The sequence below is a fragment of the Oncorhynchus tshawytscha genome, linkage group LG05 (assembly GCF_018296145.1).
Source record: "Oncorhynchus tshawytscha isolate Ot180627B linkage group LG05, Otsh_v2.0, whole genome shotgun sequence".
NCBI lineage: Eukaryota > Metazoa > Chordata > Actinopteri > Salmoniformes > Salmonidae > Oncorhynchus > Oncorhynchus tshawytscha.
This window is the reverse complement of record NC_056433.1, coordinates 27,102,270-27,124,286: the sequence shown is the minus strand read 5'-3', so window position 1 is coordinate 27,124,286 and position 22,017 is coordinate 27,102,270. Positions and strand designations below refer to the sequence as shown.

At 39.8% G+C, this 22,017-nt stretch overlaps 1 protein-coding gene across 1 annotated transcript in view; it reads right to left on the bottom strand.

Annotated features, from left to right (window-relative positions):
- Nucleotides 1-22,017, bottom strand: part of kcnh5a (potassium voltage-gated channel, subfamily H (eag-related), member 5a) — a 126,468-nt gene that overhangs the window by 56,834 nt on the left and 47,617 nt on the right. The window contains exons 5-8 of the mRNA XM_024420535.2: nt 20,468-20,589; nt 17,659-18,051; nt 7,742-7,834; nt 4,687-5,116 (exon numbers count right to left, since the gene is read on the bottom strand). Of these exons, the coding sequence (XP_024276303.1) occupies nt 4,687-5,116; nt 7,742-7,834; nt 17,659-18,051; nt 20,468-20,589 (1,038 nt within the window). The remainder of the gene's footprint in view (nt 1-4,686; nt 5,117-7,741; nt 7,835-17,658; nt 18,052-20,467; nt 20,590-22,017) is intronic.

Here is a 22,017-nt window from a genome sequence, read left to right as displayed (position 1 = left end):
TGGAACTACAATTTGTTTTTCAACAGGACAATGACCCAACACACCTCCAGGCTGTGTAAGGGCTATTTGACCAAGAAGGAGTGATGGAGTGCTGCATCAGATGACCTGGCCTCCACAATCACCCGACCTCAACCCAAAACCCAATTGAGATGGTTTGGGATGAGTTGGACCGCAGAGTCAAGGAAAAGCAGCCAACAAGTGCTCAGCATATGTGGGAACTCCTTCAAGACTGTTGGAAATACATTCTAGGTGAAGCTGGTTGAGAGAATGCCAAGAGATCAAAGCTGTCATCAAGGCAAAGGGTGGCTATTTTTGTTGGTGACTACATGATTCCGTATGTGTTATTTCATAGTTTTTATGTCTTATTCTACAATGTAGAAAATAGTAAAAATAAAGCAAAAGCCTTGAATAAGTAGGTGTTTCCAAACTTTGGACTAGTACTGTATATTTACAGTACTGCCATCAGGGTGCAAACTGAGGTCTTAACCTCTTAAAACCATGAGAGGCAATAACAGTTTAGCACTGGCATCGGTAGGCTTTTAAATGGAAATAGATGTTTATCTTGTATATATAGTAAGCATTTGTATATGTCATGTGTGAATGTTGCTGTTTATATATTTTTATATATCTTTATCTTATTCGACTTGCCACACCTGACATTCATTTGGAGAAAATAAAGTATATCAATCTATTTATGGTATAAAAACAATTGCCTCTTTGCCCAACCTTTAAGGGTATTTGACATTTATTTTGGGAAAAATAGTTGAAAACAGTAGTATTAGTATTTTTAGTATTTTTAAGAATTCATTCTAAAAATGTATTTGGTTTTACAAGTAGGCATTGAAATACTGCAAATAGAAGTATTTGATTTGGCCAGTCTATTTGAAAATACTAAATTACAAAGAACAAGTATTTAAAATACAAATATTTAAATAATAATGTATCTGAACCTAGGTATGGGCAAAAGACATCACACAACATTGAATGTGTGTGAAGTGCAATTGAGCTGTTAACTAATGTGCATCCAAATAAAGAAAGTCGCACACTCCATATATAATCTCCCAGTAATTTATGGGTATTTCTCAACATTTCGGCATCACTGTGCATCCAACATAAAACAAAAAATGTGCTTGCTAAAATCAATTGTGAATATTTTCTAGCTTAACATATAAATGGTCTATAGGCCAATATTGACCACATATTGACTGAATCAGTGACTGCATCATGTCTACCCCAAAACATGGGGCCTGGATTCAAACATGTAGGCTCAAGCAGAAATCATCTTTTAAAGTAAATTGCAAAGTACAGGTTTATCTCTCCATTCTTTATCTCTAAACCTTATTTGGTTCATTATGAACAGAGAACAGCGCAGATACACACTACATTTTACCTCAACACAGTGTTATTAGGAATTTCAAGAGTTAGCCAACCCTCTGAGTGGGTTTGTTTTCCCGTACTTCTTCTATAAGTTAGTAACAATGTTAGGCAATGAGGGAGTTTTTGCATAAAAGCTTTATAATTGAACAGAATGCATTGTTTCTACCTATTTGATGCCAATGAGGGCCACCTCCCTTCCATTTTAATATGAACAGAGGCTCCTGAGTGACGCAGCGGTCTAAGGCACTGCATCTCAGTGCAAGAGGCGTCACTAGAGGCCCTAGTTCGAATCCAGGCTGTATCACATCCGGCCGTGATTGGGGTTCCCACAGGGCGGCGCACAATTGGCCCAGCGTCGTCCAGGTTTGGCTGGGGTAGGCCGTCATTGTAAATAAGAATTTGTTCTTAACCGACTTGTCTAGTTAAATAAAGGTACAATTATTTTTACATTTTTTTAAATAGAGTGCCGTATATTCTGGGCTCTAGAGCTCCTCAGGATAGCACAGCGGTGTCTCACCCACGGGAGCTTTTGATCCTGGGTCTCACTGGGAACAGGTATCCCCTGTCTCACAAAAGATCAAGATGGTGATGAGTAAAAGAACTGCATACGTTTGCAGTCTAGTGAGCCCTGGATTATGCATTATGTAATCAAAACAAAATTATTCAGTGAGCAAAGTAGATGCAGCACACTGATCTAATGTGATTTACAAATGCACAAAACAGGGCCAAAATGAAAATAGAGAAATAAAACAAATGGATGTCAGCCGACAGGGGATACCTGGTCCCAGTGTGACCCAGAATAAACACCCTCTGTGGGTGAGACACCACTGTGCTATGTTGAGCGGCTCTAGGGCCCAGAATACGACTCAGCATACAGTACTCGATTGCTTCTGTTCAAATTAAAATGAAATACTCGCAAGTACCGAGGTGTTGTGCTGAGCCCCAGCCAATTGCCACTGGGCTATTCTGTTCAAAGTGTGTGTGTGTGTTAACGTGGTGTGTTGTTTGTGTTGGAAGAGGCGAGTTGGGAAGACTGTTACGTAAGGTATGTGTTATTATTAATTAGATAGGACAGGTCTCCTGAGCGCCATCCTTGGCCCAGTGACGTTGGTATTCGCCCACACTTATGTAGACACACACACATCTCTGCCGTCCCTGTAGCCTTTGAGAGTGATGGACTAAAGCGGGATCTAAATACAAACCACTTGGAACGAAAGCCCCAGAGCTTTTCCTCACATGAACCGATATGCAATTTATACCAATGCGATTAATGAACATAGTATGATAGCAGGTCAGGCAAAGAACGCTTCATCGAATAAAAATGTATCTGATGTGCGGTCAGACGGACTCGAACTCTAAGTGTTTGATTAAATCAGTATAGCAGAACTTCAGAGCTATAGCACCGATATAACATCAACTCGCTCAAATGTCTGATTGATCAATGCTACTCATTTGACTCTTAAAACAGTAAACCATTAGCCATTAGATTAGTCATTTAGTATTACCTGCACAACCACACATTGCAGGAGAACAATGGAAAAGTCATTATTTTGGCCGGGATTAAATTCATAGCACGCTGGACAGCCAACATTGAAATTTATATATCTTTTTTTTTTACAAATATTGTGTTGAAAAAACCCCTGCTGTGTCATCCAGAAAAACAAGTGAGAGAACTTGCGCTTCTTATACATTTTAGTGCATTCCGGTATGATTTTTCTTTCCTTTCCTCCCCTAAAAGCATGAACGTCTTTACAAATCTAGCCCTACCAACCTAACCCAGCCAAACCCTAAACACAACAACTTTGGCCTAATGCAACAACTCGGATCCTTCATTAATCTAATCCAAAGCCAGGCCATATTGTATCAGTCCCTCATGGCTTAATTTGCGCTGGGGTTTCAGGCAATCCCCAAAGCCTCTAGCCTTGATGATGCAACTCAAGCGCCTCTTGATCTAATAATTATTTTTAACTGCTCTGATTCAAATCAAAATATGTTCTCAAATATCCCCTCAGATTACTCCGCTGCATGAAAGATTGTGTTAAACCTACTGCCTATCTCTTAATTTCATGAGTAAGCACAAAAGTGGTGATTGCTCCATAGCTGTATGGATTTACAGTACTCTCCACAGCTCTTTTGAGCTCCTACTGCCCTGAGGTTGTGGCTTCAAAAGTTCCCTGTGCAGGGTATAATGTCTTCATATAATCTCATCACGATCCTGACATAAAACATATTATAAGTCTTACAACAACCCCTTTCAGACAGAGGGTTTTTACCGTTTTTGTATAGGAGGGTAAAAAACTCAGCAAAATACCTAGTCATGGAGCCTGTATGAAACAGGTTATGAGTCTGTCTGAAAACAGCAGGCAAATAACAGGCTGTTTGAACAGGGGACATACAGTATTACAGTCAATTAGCAAAAAAAGTATCTGTGAAAAAAACTTTAGAAGAAGCTAGGGGTAATACATGCTTACAACAGCAAGGAAAGTGCTATAGTGGTTAGTTAGTGATTAGCATTAGCACATGTGGAGCTCATGTGGTAGGCACATGAGGCATTTTGCAGAGATAAAGATACAAACTAACAGTATAATATAGAAAACATGTGGATTTATATGAAGAAGCAAAGTTGAAAACAGAGTCGTTGTTGTTTCTTGAATGCGTGCATTGGCCTAGCTAACATAAGCATGCAGACCCAGAACTGTGCCTGATTGAGTGACAGGGGGCGGGGCATGGTGTGAGTAGGAAGCAGCCGCAATAGGAGAAAGAGGGAGACTGGAGAGAGATGACAAGCGGAGTAAACTGTAAAAGGTTTTACACGTAGCTGAGTGAGGTTTCAAAAAAATCGTAGCCTCTTATGATATGCATTTTTTTTTTTTAAATTTAACTAGGTAAGAACAAATTCTTATTTACAATGATGGCCTACCCCGGCCAAACCCGGACAACGCTGGGTCAATTGTGCGCCGTCCTATGGGACTCCCAATCACGGCAGGATATGATACAGCCTGGATTCGAACAGGGACTCTAGTGACGCCTCTTGCACTGAGATGCAGTGCCTTAGACCGCTGCACCACTTGGTGAATGGCATACGGCACATGTCAATATCACCATTTGAAATAAAAATGGATTAATTGTGCAGCCCTAGACTATGTTCCATACTCTATCCGGTAGTTGCACATGATCATTGGTAGTCTTTCTTGGCATGAAATGTAGAATTTTAGTTGGCGAGGAGCCTTTCAACCTTGAACTATTAGTTATTGTAAAAGAGAATAGCCTACCTAGTTTCACAAAAGTCAGATAAATATGAATACTTACAGCCCACCATCATCATCGCCACAGAGAAGATCTTCTCGCCGTCTGTTGTGGGAGCGATGTTACCAAAGCCGATGGTGGTGAGACTGGTCATGGTGAAGTAGAGAGAGGAGATGTAGAGTGTGTCCTTGCTTGGGCCACCCTCCCACTGGCCAGAGCCGCTGGCGTTGTAGCGGTAGGGTGAGCCAATGCTCGTGGCCAACTGGTAGAGCCAGCTGTCTGTCTTGATTGTGTTGGTGGCTTCGTCAATGACCTCATAGTCCCCAATGCTGTACCAGATGCAGGCCAGCCAGTGGGCCACCAGGCCGAAGACACACACCAGTAGAACCAAGACCGCCGCCCCGTACTCCAGGTAATGGTCAAGCTTCCGGGCCACGCGGCCCAAGCGGAGAAGTCGGACCACCTTCAGTGAGCTGAAGAGGCTGCTGAGGCCCTAGAGACAGAGAGAAAGGAGAACAATAGAGGAGATGGAGATAAATATAGAGAAAGATAGGGAGAGAGCAATTGCAATATGGTCCACTCATACATCAATTTAGACCTAGGTCTGCGAGCTTCAGGCGCAAGCTTTGAACCACTTGTTTTTGGGGGTCACAGGTCAAAAACGTTTGAGAACCACTGCACTAGAAAACACTGGACAACTAGAAATAATCCAACTTTAAAATAAAAAAATCTGTATGCATGCTAATAGTCACTCTTTTTGTTAAATTATGTGGCACAATTTCATGAGGACAGGGAATTTGTCAGTGAAATCCTCATGCAACTGGGTGTATTTGTAATATTGTCCTATGGACTCAGTGCAATTAAAAAGCACTGAATCCAACTGTAAAAAAAATGACTAAACTATAATGAGAGCCTTGAATCAGCTGCTACTGAGGTCTACTCAGCCCCACATCTCTAGAAGGGGCCATGATTACACAGCAGAAATCTGATCTAAATCAGTAAAACAGGATCAGTAAAAACACATTATTTTTTTTATGTTAACAAAAATTCAAGAAATGTATGACTTGTTGACCTGCACCTGGTGTACTAACCTTTGTATGCACTGCTTTTAATCAGTATGTTGTGCAACCTGAGAATCTCATCAGAGTTTGAAAGGAAATGTGACCTTAATTACAAATTCACCTCATCGTATGAATACCTAGAATATCATTAATGGATGATTATAGGCAATAACCTTCAGATAGCAGGCGGGTATAGGAGTTTTCACAACTCAATGTACAGTACAGCTTAATCCCACCGGATCCATAACCATAGAATTCTCACCCTCTCAAAAGGCAAGGCAACCAGGAGGCAAGTTATGATAGTATTTTACACTACAATCTCACATGGAAAAAATCCAGCTAGATGGATGGACAGCCCAAAGCTTCAAGGAATCCTGCCTCACTCTGCCGGCCTATGGCTCTTTTATGTAACGACTTTCCTGTATTTGGATGGAAATATATGAGTTTATATGGGGACTGTATGGATGAATTCCTCCAACTCCTAGTACTTCTGCTCTCTCTTCATGACAGGTAGCATAAAAAAAAACATGTTTACCCCTGTCGCTTGTACATTAGAGTTCCCATTGTCCTAACTTCTTCAACATTTCCATGGTCAACTATCCTCTTTATGCCTTATTTGTAATTAATGTAGCCCCTAAGCTCAGTGGGCTACTTAAATTATATTTAGTGCCATGTCAAATGTATTCCATTACCCATGAAGAATTATCCATCAAAAATTACATTCAGTAATAACTCAGCCACTACACCCTCCAACAATGTGTACCACCACATACATCATGTTGACTATTGCTGTAGATGGATAAGTTATTCATGTGCTAGTCATTATCATTGTTTGGGGTCAATCGCTTTAGGGCAAAGAGATATACAGTAGTAGCCCACTGTACAGTAGTAGCCCACAGTGACAATGACAGAAGACAATACTCTACACACAAACTCCTACACAGCAACATAGTACCAATTATTTTCTTATAGGAGGGAAATGCTGACTTTGCTAGGCATAGACCAGAATCTTTTAAAGCTACAGTCTGCAATTCGAAAACCAATGAAACGGCTATCCCACCACTCTTTTTGGAATACACCACAGGAAAGGGGCTAAGGAAATGTAACACCTCTCAGACTCTAAAAGGACTGACAGTCCATGACATCCACATTATAGTTTTAACCATGTTCAAGCTTTGTTGGTTCTGATGGGACAAGGCAGTTGTACTAAGCTCAAGTCATATTCATCAAGAATCAATGACTATATATCATTAATTTAAAAGTCAAAACATTTTGTGCCAATACCTGACTGTAGCTGTAGCATAATAAAACTTTCAAAAAATAAGGTTCTCTACATTTTTGATGCTCAAAAAACTAAGCGAAGAAAATGCCGCAATATAGCATTAGCTATGAGTGGCAACCAAGGCTGGGGTCAATTCCATTTAAATTCAGTCAATCTATGAAGTAAATTGAAATCCCTATTACAATCATCCTCAAGCAATTAGGAACATTGGAATTTCAGTTGACTTCCTGAATTGACTGACTTGAAAAGGAACCGACCTCAAACCTGATGGAGGAGTTGAGACAAACGCTGTGACTGAATTCTATATAGCATAGCTGCTTACGAGAAATATAGCTTGTGTGTACTAACCATAATACATACTATTTAGAACATTCTGGCAGTATGTAGTAAGTGACAAATATTATTAATACTGAGGAAGTGTTGTCTGTTGTGCAATGAATCGTGTTGTTCCCTGCGATTATTATTATTCTATTTCTTTTTTTACAGCCCCTCCCTTATGTGATCATCAGCTGTTGTCAGACACAAGGGTCTGAAAAGAGGACTCTCTTCCTTGAATGTGGAGTAAATTCATACAAGATGAAAATACCAAAAGTATTACATCCCAGCACTTAAAGCCATACTCCATTTTTATAACTTTTCACTAGAAAATGCTCTATTCTCGCATACTCAAAAAGCCTACTAAACAGGACATGCTATACATGCAAGTACGAGAATACAGTCACAGCCTAAGTGAGGCCATGTCAAGGCCACAGAGGGGAAGGGAAAATCTGCTTACTGGGAGAACTGAGTCTTCTGCCCTTGTGGCGTTCCTCTGCGAACTGGATGACTCTCGCAGGTGCCCCACTGCCAAAGAGTCTGAGATGGAATCCTTCACAGAAACATACAGAAAAAATATGTATTATCACTCGTACACACTTGACATTGGTATTCATATACAAATTAATTCAATAAAAACAGGAAAGAGAGAGAGATAGGGGATACCACCTAAATGAACAGAAAATCACAAGTTAATATAACAACTTACATTAGTAGGACATTACATAAGTTCACCAATTGAGGAAAGCCTAGGTAGGCTCGTTTGATCATAGGAGGATATCTTTCTATACATTATCTATCTACTACTGTATATTATCTATTTACCTTAATATCTATTTTTTTTAATCTATTGAAACTTTATATTGTTCAACCCCCACACAAAACTGTTTAAATTCACTTGATATGTGGTGCCGTCTGCTGGAAAATGTATCTTTCATTAGGCATGAATACCAGTCACTATACACCAATATCGCCATTTCTTCAATAAGGGAATGATTAAGCTTATTGCATTATGAAAGAAGCCATTTGTATTGATGAATTATATGTTGAGGCAAGGGGATATGCCCCTCTTTAGTGAAGTCAAGCATATCCTAAGTCAAGCAGGACCCTGAGATGAATGAATCAATACTGTTAATCAAGAGGTTAGTAGTTCCAATCTACACACGGTATAACTTTCATTTTACTCCAACTGTAACTCATAAAGAGTAAAATCAACAGAGCACTCTCTCAGACATCTATAATTCACTCGAGTGGGTTGTCTCTCTTATATAACACTCAATAATGTATCAACTTTGAGTCTAACGCTTGTTCCACACCAGGTCTGGAATCAGTGAGTTGTTTCTATAATGCAGCCAACAGAGAGTAGGGAAGCAGTGATTTCACACCTTGTGTTTTGAAATAAATAGAGGACCACGTTTTCAATGTCTGAAAGTGGGTTTTGACAATAGTGACACCTTTTATGCTTTTTACATCAATAGGTGACATCTTCTGTCCACAGAACAGCCTTCACAGTGTACAGAGTAACCCTAACATTTCATATTGATTAGTTGGAACTTAATTCAAAATGGGTTTGTAATGGTTGTGATTGTATGGCATACAACACATTTTAACACTGTATACTATACTATAAATCTGCATACAAATTCATCGCCCCCTCATGGTCACCATGAAAACAAACACTTAATAGGTACATGCTGCTGCAATACAGTATTTTTGCACATTGTGATGATAGCTGTTTGTAAATCATCAAACTAAAATAGAGTACAACAAAAGTAACTCATTCACCATCTTGGCAGAGATCTACAACTATTTACGGTTCTTACATCTTCATTCATGTATATAACCCATGTTATTAAAGGAGCAAACTGCTTTTAAAGCTAGAATCCTTAGTTTAAAGCGTTGTTACAGTCTTTGGTTCTTCCATTTATAATTTGAGGTTTGGACATTAGGCAGTATGTTTTACAACTGTGCTGGCTTGTCATCTCGTTAGTCAGAAGGTGTTTCACCTGTGCTGGCACAGGTGATATTTAAGAGCGGCTGGCCCAGTTCTCCAGTTGGCTTGAGAGATGTGGAAGGTTACCACCTTCTGTTGGCTCTCCCTATTTTGAAGAAACAACAACAATCTAAATAAACAATCCTTTATCTGAACTTCCCTGTTTTTGTTTTGCTCCACTTTTTGGTTTGCTTCCTGTCTTTAAGTTTGGTGTAGGTTTTTATTTTGTTTGCCTCTTGGGCAAATTTAGTGGACGCTCGTGGGTGTCTTTTAGGTCCCAGCTATTGTTGGCAGTGAACTTTCAATTTCAATGGACACCCCATGATTGTCTTAAAACCCCACCTGTTTCATTTTGGATGTTGTCAGTGACTCTGTTAGTTCCCCCTTCTGTTTTCTTGCTGGAGAATGTAACAGCGTTAACCCCGCCTCTGTTTTGGTAAAAAGCTGCAGGATGGGCTTGGAGAAATGTAAACACACTCTCACATTCATATACAGAGCTATGGATGTGGTGTCTCTTGTCTTGATGTGTTTTGTCCTATATTTTTATTTTTAATCCCAGCCCCCATCCCCACAGGAGGCCTTTTACCTTTTGATAGGCCGTCATTGTAAATAATAATTTGTTCTTAACTGACTTGCCAAGTTTAATAAAGGTTAAATAAAATAAAAATGCAAGGACTGACCATGATATCAAAATAATCATGTTGAGGCTACAGTGTTTGTTCACAAAGAGTAAAACAAGCTTATATTTTGGGATCTGATGGGGTATAACAGTTGAACTAAGCTCATGAAGCATTTAAGTTATATTCTTCAAGAATTAATGGGTCTATACCATAAATTTATAAGTCCGAAAAGGGATGTAGCTACTAAGTGTTCTAGCTTTAAGTGAATGATATACTGTGCACCCATTGTTTCTTAAAGTTTTTCACTTATTGTGCCTCATGAGCTTAGTTAAACTGCCATACCACATCAGAACCCAAAATATAAGCATGTTGTACACCATCGTTTGTAAAAAATTGTTTTCTAAACAAACACTGCATAGCCTCAAAACATGGTTCATTTTATCTGATGGATGGTAATTATTTGCAGCCATAGCTCGGTCTATGAATTTGAGAGTGGTTACATTTCTCCAGCTCCATCCCTTAGCTCTTCACCAAAACGGAGGCAGGGTGATCGCTTTGTTATTGTTTGAACTGCAAATTGCCTCTTAACACTTTAAATATTAAAGTTAACCTCAAATGACTGTGTGTGTGGACTGTTTGAGATTGCCCTATGGGATGCCCTGTGTGAGATTGCCCTACAAATGTGTGTATGGGATGGAGAGCTCTCAGCACTCAGGACCTGAGGCCTACACTGCTTTGAATTTGCAAACAAACACAAACTAACCCCATTCACATGCATACTGTTACGTGCACACAGAATAGGCAGGAGACTAATAAAAATATGAACAGCACCAAAACTGCTTTTAAAACAATTAATGCACTGATTTTAACATTCACCTAAATGTGTTGTTAGGGAGTGGCAGTTGAAACGACTTGCCATCTCAACAAAATATGTATAAGCTAGTGTCAGCCAAAGGATGATACATTTAAGGTCGACCACTATTTTATCTGTGAGGGCGACAATAATTGAGGAGTGACATTCTCACAGCTGGTGTGTGCTCCTGGACTGCTGTGGTCTTTTGTATGAGATCCCACTCAGTGGAAACACATCTTGCAGGGCTCTGGATGGACAAAGCTTTGAGACAGAATAACGAGAGGCAATATTGATTTCCCATGAGTCTCCTCTCTCCATTCCAGGGTCCAGTTTCTGCAATGTAAACTATGAATACTCCAATATTCTCTCTCCTTTACACCTCTGGTGCTCTTACCCTTTCCCTCTTGCTCTGTATTTCCACACACCTCTTCATTCCAATCATTCTTTACTCACCCCTGCTCCCAGCTTCCGAATGATCTCCATCCACATTTGTCTCCATCTCTGTCCCTCAGACTCTCGCTCCCTATGTGTCTCTTCCCAGAGCCTATATTGCACTCACACTGATATAAAGGTCTAGCAGCAATGTCCTAAGGGGTGCATATAAAGGGTTTCCATGGCCCCAAGGCCTAAGTAGCACATTTCAGTGCCTGTCCAATTTAAAGCAAGCCCATCCATATTTTTATCCACACAAATGATCTTGAATAACTTTAAAAAGGTAAAACGAGTATAAAATGTATTGCAAAACAAAACTTTAAGAAAATTGTGTTTTTCCATATACAGTGGCAAGAACAAGTATGTGATCTCTTTGGAAATACCTGGATTTCTGCATAAATTGGTCATACAATTTGATCTGATCTTCATCTAGGTCACAACAATAGACTAACACAGTCCGCTTAACTAATAACACAAAAACAATTATACATGTTCATGTCTTTATTGAACACACCGTGTAAACATTCACAGTGCAGGTGGGAAAAGTATGTGAACCCTTGGATTTAATAACTGGTTGACTCTCCTTTGGCAGCAATAACCTCAACCAAATGTTTTCTGTAGCTGCGGATCAAACCTGCACAACGGTCAGGAGGGATTTTGGACCATTCCTCTTTACAAAACTGTTTCAGTTCAGCAATATTCTTGGGATGTCTGGTGTGAACTGCTGTCTTGAGGTCATGCCACAGCATCTCAATCGGGTTGAGGTCAGTACTCTGTCTAGGCCACTCCCGAAGGGGTATTTTCTTCTGTTGTTGATTTACTTCTGTGTTCTGGGTCGTTGTCCTGTTGCATCACCCAACTTCTGTTGAGCTTCAATTGGCGGACAGATAGCCTAACATTCTCCTGGGAATTCATTTTTTCGTTGACGATAGCAAGCTGTCCAGGCCCTGAGGCAGCAAAGCAGTCCAAAACCATGATGCTCTCTCCACCATACTTTGCAGTTGGGATGAGGTTTTGATGTTGGTGTGCTGTGCCTTTTTTTGTGTGTTCCTTCCAAACAACTCAACTGTAGTTTCATTTGTCCACAGAATATTTTGCCAATAGCGCTGTGGAACATCCAGGTGCACTTTCGCAAACTTCTGACGTGCAGCAATGTTTTTTTTGGACCGCAGTGGCTTCTTCCGTGGTGTCCTCCCATGAACACCATTATTGTTGAATGTTTTACGTATTGTAGACTCGTCAACAGAGATGTTAGCATGTTCCAGAGAAGTCTTTAGCTGACACTCTAGGATTCTTCTTAATCTCATTGAACATTCTGTGCTGTGATCTTGCAGTCATCTTTGCAGGATGTCCACTCCTAGGGAGAGTAGCAACAGTGCTCAACTTTCTCCATTTATAGACCATTTGTCTTACCATGGACTGATGAACGTCAAGGCTTTTAGAGATACTTTTGTAACCCTTTCCAGCTTTATGCAAGTCAACAATTCTTAATCTTAGGTCTTCTGAGATCTCTTTTGCTCGAGGCATGGTTCACATCATGTAATGCTTCTTGTGAATAGAAAACTCAAATATTGTGAGTGTTTTTTATAGGGCAAGGCAGCTCTAACCAACATCTCCAATCTCATCTCATTGATTGGACTAGGTTAGCTGACTCCTGACTCTAATTAGCTTTTGGAGAAGTCATTAGTCTAGGGGTTAACATACTTTTTCCAACCTCACTGTGAATGTTTAAATGATGTTTTCAATATAAACAAGAAAAATACAATAATTTGTGTTTAATTAGTTTAAGCACACTGCTTTTCAAGATGGCAGCCGGAAAGTTCGGCGTGTTGGCAGCGTTTTTTATCCCTGCTTTTATATTAACATGTATCGATTCTAGCCCCTTTTGTACATCAAGTCGATGTCCTTTTGACAAAGTATGCGTTTTTAATCAGAAGATGAGGTTCGAAGACCAGATTGGCACTAAGCATTTTGGCCTCCAAAAGGGAGATTATGGTTGGGGGGAAACGCCAAATAGATGGTACAAACCTAATAATTACCCTATGCCAGTTGCTGTCTGGAGATGTCCATCAGTTCACCGGCCCGTTTTCAAGCGATAAATCCATTCGCTATAATTTAGAGGGTCAGAAGGGAAAGAGCAACAACCATCTCTTTCAAATGCGAGTGCGAATCTTGGAAGGAGCTTCATTGCGGCGATTGGACTGCACAGAGTCAACACTCATCTCAAGTGAACAATTTCAGCTGACAGTTCCAACAGAGGAGGAGAACTTAACTCTAGAAAATGTCATCTCAACATTAGAGGTCTTATTCCTAAGATTGAGGAAATTTGCCTACTCTCCAGTAACTGTAAGGTGGGAGTGCTTTGCTTTACCGAAACATGGTTGGATAAAAAAAAAACGCTGAGATTGAAGTTGAAAATTATGTAGTAATTAGAAGAGACCACAATCACACAGGCGGGTGAGTTTGTATTTATGTAAAATCAGATATTGGGTTCAACTATAGATCAGATTTAAACCATGATGAGATTGAAGCTGTGTGGTGGAACATTTTATTCCTGAAATGTAAAGCTATTATAGTGGGAACCTATTATAGACCCGCAGAAGTTTGATGAATTGTTGGAGGAGACTTGTTCCAACTGTACAGACTTAAATCAGAGGTTATTGTTACTGGTGATTTTAATACAGATATGCTCAAAAAGGGCCATGCTACTTTTAAAGCTCTTAATAATTGTTGTAATCTATTTGCTTTATACCAGCTGATTAATGAGCCCAACAGGGTCTGTCCTTCTACCCAAACCATCATTGACCCTGTGTTGGGTGTCGGATAGATCAAGGATATCAAACAGTGGGGTTGTAAACTATGTGATCAGTGATCATTCCATCATTTTCTGTAGTAGGAAAGTTCCGAATTGTTTTAAAAGTATCATAATTTAATAGAAATTAGGGCTATGACGAATTATAGTGCTGATATTTTTGTTAATTGTCTGAGCAAATTAGACTGGTCTGCTGTATTGAAATGCAAAGAGGTGTAGAAATCCTTGGGCAATTTTAAATAATTGTTTTTACATGCTGTAGATAAGCAGGCTACAGTAAAACAGGTTAGAATTAAGCAAAGAACAGAACCATGGATAAATTATAACATTTTAAAGACAATTAAGCGTAGAAATGAACACTTTCTGGAGTTTAGGAAATCCAGGGCAGATTATATATTTATAGACTATAAGAAATTAAGAAATGAAGTCAACAGGATGATACAGGCCAAGAAGGCCAAGAAATAATATTTTAATGACAAAATAGTTGAAAATAGGAACAATCCGAGTAAATTATGGAAGTGTCTGAAGCTGTTAGGTTATAGTAACAGATTAAAGACCAAAGCTCTCAATCTTAGCTTGGACATTGGAGGAAAGGTTACATCAGACAAGACCATGGTTGCAGACAGTCTGAATAGCTATTTTCCAACTAAAGCTAATACATTAGTTAGCAAGTTACCTTGTCAATCAGGTTACTATGGGGAGAGTCATGTGAGCCCCTTATCACAGCAGGGGATTCAAGTACCTGATTTTGCATTTGAAAAGGTGTCTGAGTCAACTGTGCTATAGAGGCTGAAAGAACTTGACCATTCCAAAGCAACTGGCCGTGACAACATTCTTGACAGATTTCTAAAGGATGCTGCGGTAATTATCACTCCCTGTGTAACTCACATTGTGAATCTGTCTATTGAACTAGGGTGTTTTCCCAGTGAACTAAAACTTGCAAGGGTCATTCCTTTATATGAAAAGGGAATAAGTTAGATCATGGAAACTATCGTCCTGACTCAATCATGTGTGTTTTATCGAAGGTCATGGAAAAGATTATGTTCAAGCAGATTGACAGTTATATTTCCTTACATAACCTATTCTATGAGCTCCAATCTGGCTTCAGGAAATCCCATTCCACTGACACCTGTATACTATATCTGACTGATCACATAAGGAAGGAAGTAGATGGAGGGAGATATTTAGGTATGGTTATCTTAGATCTCCAAAAGGAGTTCAATACAGTGGATCATGACATTCTGTTAATCAAACTAAGGGCCATGGGCTTTAACAACTTAGCAGTAAAATGGTTCAGCTCTTACCTGCAAGGAAGAAAACAGATGGTGGATGTGGATGGGACCCTGTCTAAACCCAAAATATGTGGGGTACCCCAAGGGAGTGTGCCGAGTCCACTTTTATTTCTATTGTATATAAATGATCTGAAATCTGCCTGTACATGTGACCTTTTACTATATGCAGATGATTCTGCACTGTTGGTTTCCCACAAAGACAAAAATGTGGTTGAGAAATCCCTCAGTGCTGAACTTCTGAATGTCAGTAAATGGCTATATGACAATAAGATGTCACTTCACCTTGGAAAAGGTCCATCTTGTTCGGGTCCAAAGTGAAACTGAGGAAATTCCCAGATTTTAAGGTGGTAGTAGGTGACATTGTAAAGCAAAATAACATGTTTAGTATCTTGGATGTGTGCTAGATAACCATCTGACAGGGGAGAGCATGGCACAAAATGTTATTGCCAAAGTGAACCATAAAATTAGGTTCCTGGCTAGGACCTCCAAATATCTTGATAAGAATGCAATGGGGACATTGGTAGGAGCTCTTGTTCAGTGCCACGTTGACTATGCATCCTCTTCCTGGTACAATAGTGCCCCCCAGATAATAAAAAATAAATTGCAGACATCTCAGAAAAAATTTGTCAGGATTATTCTTAAACTTCCAGCACTTTCGCATCTTGACTATTCCCACTTTGAAAGGCTTAGATGGCTTAAAGTGGAGGAGAGAGTCGCTCAGATAAAATTGTGTCTTGTACATAAGATTGTCCACAGTATGGTCCCCAGATACGTATGTAACTACTTTAACTTAGTAAAGGATAACCATAACTATTCAACTAGAAGGAGTGAAACTGATGTTGTTCCTTTTCGATTTAAAAGTGGTATGGGGAAAGAAACATTTTTATACTCAGCTGCCATTCTTTGGAATAATATTCCAAAGAATTTACAACTTATAACCTATATAGGTAGTTTAAAGTTCTCACTGAAAAAAATTGCTAAGTAGTAGCATGTCTCAAAAGTGAGTGATAAGATTAAAGTAGGTGGCAGAGAGGGAAATGCTTGGGATAGCATATGGTCTGCATTTGCTCACTAAAGTCGGTTACGATGCCGAACTGTAGTCAGATCGAGACCCTGGTGAAGATGACAAGCACACAGATGAGCTTCCCTGAGATGGTTTCAGACAGTTTGCACAGAAATCCTTTGGTTGTGCAAACCCACAGTTTCATCAGCTGTCCGGGTGAATGATCTTAGACGATCCCACAGGTGAAGAAGCCGGATGTGGATGGCCTGGGCTGGTATGGTTACACGTGGTCTGTGGTTGTGAGGCTGCCAAATTCTCTAAAACGATGTTGGAGGCAGCTTATGGTAGAAAAATTAACATTCAATTCTCTGGCAACTGCTATGGTGGACATTCCTGCAGTCAGCATGCCAATTGCAAGCTCCATCAAATTTTAAGACATATGTGGCATTGTGTTGTATGGCAAAACTACACATTTTAGAGTGGCCTTTTATTACCCCTGGCACAAGATGCACCTGTGTAATGATCATGCTGTTTAATCAGCTTCTGGATATGCCACACCTGTTAGGTGGATGGATTATCTTGGCAAAGGAGAAATGCTCACGAACAGGGATGTAAACAAATTTGTGCACAAAATTTGAGAGAAATAAGCTTTGTGCGTATGGAACATTTCTGGAATCTGGTATTTCAGCTCATGAAACATGTGACAACACTTTACAGGTTGTGTTTATATTTTTGTTCAGTGTAAATAGTATATCCCACACATTTATTGTATTGTAATATATGTTTTTCCATATAAGCATGAAGGAAAGGTATGTGGCCAGCTTTGCAAGAGAAGAGAGACTGCATTTATTGTTAGGCTAATAACCTTTCTATCCATCTTCTCCCATTCATACAGGAATTAAAAGGGCAATACTGACAGAGACAAGAGCTTGCCGTCCATGTTGATTCCTACATGCCAAAGCAAGACTCTGTCTATTGGACTTTAAGTGCATCAAAATTGATTGAACAATAATCCCAAGCCCTAGATGTCACCGAAAAGCACCCCATTATTGAAATCTTGGCTCAGAGTCATTTTGAAGCTTAAATTGCATTCCACCCATGCTGAGGATTCACCTGCTAGTAAGCCTCAGTAGGGAAATGATGCATGTTGCCTGGGAAAGAATCAAGCTAAGACTAAAAGTAAATATATCACTGTGCTTCTCTGACATACTTAGACTTAACAGGGCCTCCCCTTCTACTCTCTGATTTGACTGGGGGACCATAATTCAGACCAATCTTTCAGAGGACAAAAAGGTTAAAAATGTATACTGATTGAGTATGCCCTTGGTCAAAAACTATGGAGAACAACATTTCAAGTATGTTCAGGGCCTACCTCATTTACGTTTTCAAAGGCATTGATGATGTCGTAGGGCAGGCAGGACAGCAGGTCAATGACGAACCAGGTCTTCAGGTAGTTCATTCGAATCAGCTTCGGATCCGAAATGACCTCTCCACCAGGCCCAACGAAGGTGGTGTGGAAGTTGAGCACAATGTCCACAAGGAAGATGACATCTACCACGCTGTCCAGCACGAGCCAGGCCAAATTGTTCTGCTTGGTCTTGAAAGAGACATTGTAGGGCACCATGATGGCTGTGTAGAAGGTGAGGATGAGGATGACCCAGTCCCAGGTGGTCTTAAAGGTGCAGTAATGGAGGATGATGTGGGGCGGCGTCTTGGGCGCCTCCTGCTTGTACTGGGGGAGAATGTCCGAGCCCAGCTGGAGAGCCTGAGGTCCACATAGAAAAGAGGAAGGCTGTTAAAGTAACCCTTTATATTACAGTACTGTTTCAGATGCTATTTACCTGATATCTACTTGCAGTGCCTATAATAAGTATTCACCTCCGTTGTGTTACAAAGTGGAATTGAAATTGATTTAATTAGGATTTTCTTTGTCATTGATCTGGATAGACAAATACTCCATAATGTGAAAGTGAAAAGTACATTCTATATATGTTTCCAAGTTCAAATTAAATATAAATAACTTAAATGTATTGGTTGTAAAATGATTTACCCCCTTTGTCATGGCAAGCCTAAATTAGTTAATTGGCTTAACAAATCACAAAATTAGTTGCAGGGGTCAACATGATTTTTGAAAGATTTCCCCATACATACAACCTCTAAGGTTCCTCAGTCGAGAAGTGAATTTCAAGCACAGAGTAAACTACTGTCACGACTTCTGCCGAAGTTGGTTCATCTCCTTGTTCAGGCGGCATTTGGCGGTCGGCGTTGCCGGTCTTCTAGCCATCATCGATTCACTTTTCATTTTCCATTTGTTTTGTCTCGTCTTCCCACACACCTGGTTTCAATTCCATCATTACATGTTGTGTATTTAACCCTCTGTTCCCTCCATGTCCTTGTCCGGAATTGTTTATTGTAAGTGCTTGTGCACGTTATTTCTGGTGTGCGACGGGTTTTGTACCCATTGTATTTATTGTTCTGTTTACGGTGATTTTTATTATTAAACTGCGCCGTTGTAACACAGTTTTTGCTCTTCTGCGCCTGACTTCTCTGCCGCCAGTATGCACCCCTTACAACTACAAACACCAGGGAACGTTTCCAATGCCTTATAATGAAGAACAGCGATTGGTTGATGGGCAAAAGTAACAAATCAGACACGGAATATAAAAATGGGGTAATTATATTATTTTATGCTAATACAATTGCTCTGTGAAAGTGATTTTGTTTAACAGGTAATAATTATTTTCAATACTGTTGTTATTGTTTTCAATACCTCACCTGGCGAGGATAACGACACTGAGCCTTTTTCTAAAATGTTTTATGAGATTGGAGAACAAATTGAGAGGGATTTTACACCATTCGATCATACAGAATCTTTCCAGATCCTTGATATCCTTTGTCTGCGCTTATGGACTGCCCTCTTACAGTGTTCAAGTCCGGAGACTGACATGGTCATTGCAAAATGTTGATTTTGTGGTCATTTAACAATTTATTTGTGGATTTTGATGTGTGTCTTGCTGAACATTAGGATAATGTTTTACAGCTTTGTCATTCTATTTTTTTTAAATTATCTTATTAAATGATTGTCAGAGATGATTACAGACACCTGTGATAATCTGAAGGACCTAAAATGGCCACTAGATGTCTTGTGATAGATTACATAAAATCCTTGAAATATACCAACATTTTGGCAGTTTACTGGTAAACTTCGAAAGTTTCCAGTAATATACCTTTCCTTTGCGACCATACCCAGGACCCAGTGGAAGAAAATTAGCCCCATAACATCAAAGATCCACAACCATATTTTACAGTAGGTGTGGATTTATTTTCAGTTTATGCATCCTTATTTTGATGCAGAACCCACCACTGGTGTGGGTGGCCAAAGAGCTCTATTTCCATGTAATCTGACCATATCACCGGTTCCAATCCAATTGTCAATGCCATTCTGCTAATTCCAGGCATTTACATTTGTTGAATGATATGAAAATAGAGCTCTTTGGCCACGCACACCAGTGCATCCAAAGAAAGATGCATATGCAGAGAAGAAGCCCATACTTACTATAAAATATGGTGGTGGATCTTTGATGTAATGGGGCTATTTTGCTTCTACTGAGTCAGGGGCCCTCGTTAGGGTCAACGGCATCATGAACTTTATGCACTACCAGGTCATTTTAGTCAAAAACCTGGTTGCCTTACTTCCTTTGAGGGTATTTTCATACATATCTATTTTACCACTTAGACATAAATTCACTTTATAAATCTACTTGATAGTGTATTAAAATGGTCTGAATGTTCGTTTTGGTCCCATATCGCTTGCACCCAATGACTACATCGAGCTTGCAACTCTACAAACTCGTTGGGTGCATTTGTAGTTTGTTTGGGGTATATTTGTAGTTTGTTTCAGGTGTATTTTGGGACATTAGTAACTAAAAGGTGATTTTTAGTAATTTACTTTCTAAATAAACAGAGAAGATGCATCTGAACACTTCAATTCATCCTGATGCTGCCATGATTAAGAAAATGTAAATGGTCAAACAGATACGTATGAAAATACCCTCAAATGAAAGGTAACATTCTGAACTGTCGAAAATGCTGTAGTACAGAGCCAACATTTTTTTATGTATCTTGACTGTCCAAATACATATGGTCAGGATTGTATTATTCTTTTCCAGTGAGATGCTCACCTCAGCCAGTCTGGAGTGCTTGTGGCTGACCTCGTTGACTTGGTTCATGGGCGTCAGCTGCTGCATGTTGCTGCGGCTGTTGCTGGTCAGTGCCCGGGTCAGCCGGGCAAACTTGTTCCATCCTGCCAGAGATGAGCAGAAGTCCATTCACCACAAAAAAATTATATTCTCTGACCGCCATTGTCTTAATCTTTCACTGCCTCATATTGAGTCTGCTTCTATCATATATATTTACTTAACATCAGAGAGGCCATTAGTAAACTTAAACTGTAGGTCTTCTCTTATGGACAAAAACTTACCGGAAGACCACAGGACACATTTGTGGGCACAATCTGCAGTGACTCTGGTCTCAGAATATAGGGTCTCCCAGCTTCTATAAAGGATATATAGCTAATGGCATACCATCATTTGGTCTTTTGCATGGACAAAAGCGAGAAAGGTGGGGAAAATTAGGCTGAGGCAATCTAATTCAGATATGATGTGTGTACTACAAAGTGAGTTAGAGGATATAGTTGCCTGATTTGGTCAACTATGAGTTCAACTCGGGATAACAGTTGACACAAAAGTAGCTCACCTTTTAGTAAGGTACATTTCTATGGCAACTAATCCTTAAGAAGTAACACTAACCTGCTCTGGGGCAGGACCAAGGAAATCAGATTCCCTCCCTCGCAATGATTGCATCATCATCTAATTTATTTGATAAAGTCGACTGAATAAATTGTTTTATTTGTGTAAAAAAAATGAAATATTAAAATACATGCATTCATTACACATTTAGAAATGACAGGATGCATTTGAAACTTCATGCACAGGAAAACTTTGACTTAATAAAGTTATTTTATCAATAGGAGTGGGAAAAAAGGTGCACCAATGCACACCAAAGATGGCATTAACAATAAGTAATAAAAGAAACCGGGCACCTCTAATAGCCTATTTCACACCATAGCCTGCTGAATTTGCAAGATTATTTTTCTTTTCATGTTGATTTGGCAAATGTGGCACTCACTCGCCAATGGATTGCTGTTTCAGCACTGTCTAAATGGCGAGTTCAGCTTACTGGTCTTATCCCCGTGTGACATGCGAGCACAGTTACAAGCCTGGCTGGAGTTAACGTCAGGTGGAGGATCAATATCCACCTACATCACATGGATGAAGCCTGAGCTGGAATGTGAAGCTAACTGAAGTTGGCTAGCTTTATAAAATCCTGAGTAGATCTAGATGGCATCGTAGTGTACCACTCTGCTCTCCGTCTATAACCTTACATGTCCCTGTCAACAAGCTACAAACATAACCAACGCTCTTTTCTTCTGGAGCTTTTAGGAAGATTGTAATGCCCTGAGGGACCTAATAAGAGTACAAAATCTCCTTTTGACTTCAAACTGAATGGCAGCATTATGGTGTGAGACATGAGAACCCAGCTGAGCGTCTCGTTTGATGCAATCCCTATCATACATTATTTAACAGCCAAACGTTTTCTTTTTCACCACTCTCCCACAGCTTTGGGAGGCTGATGGCTTTGGCCTTTGGAGTTTTGGAAAAGAGAGATGCGC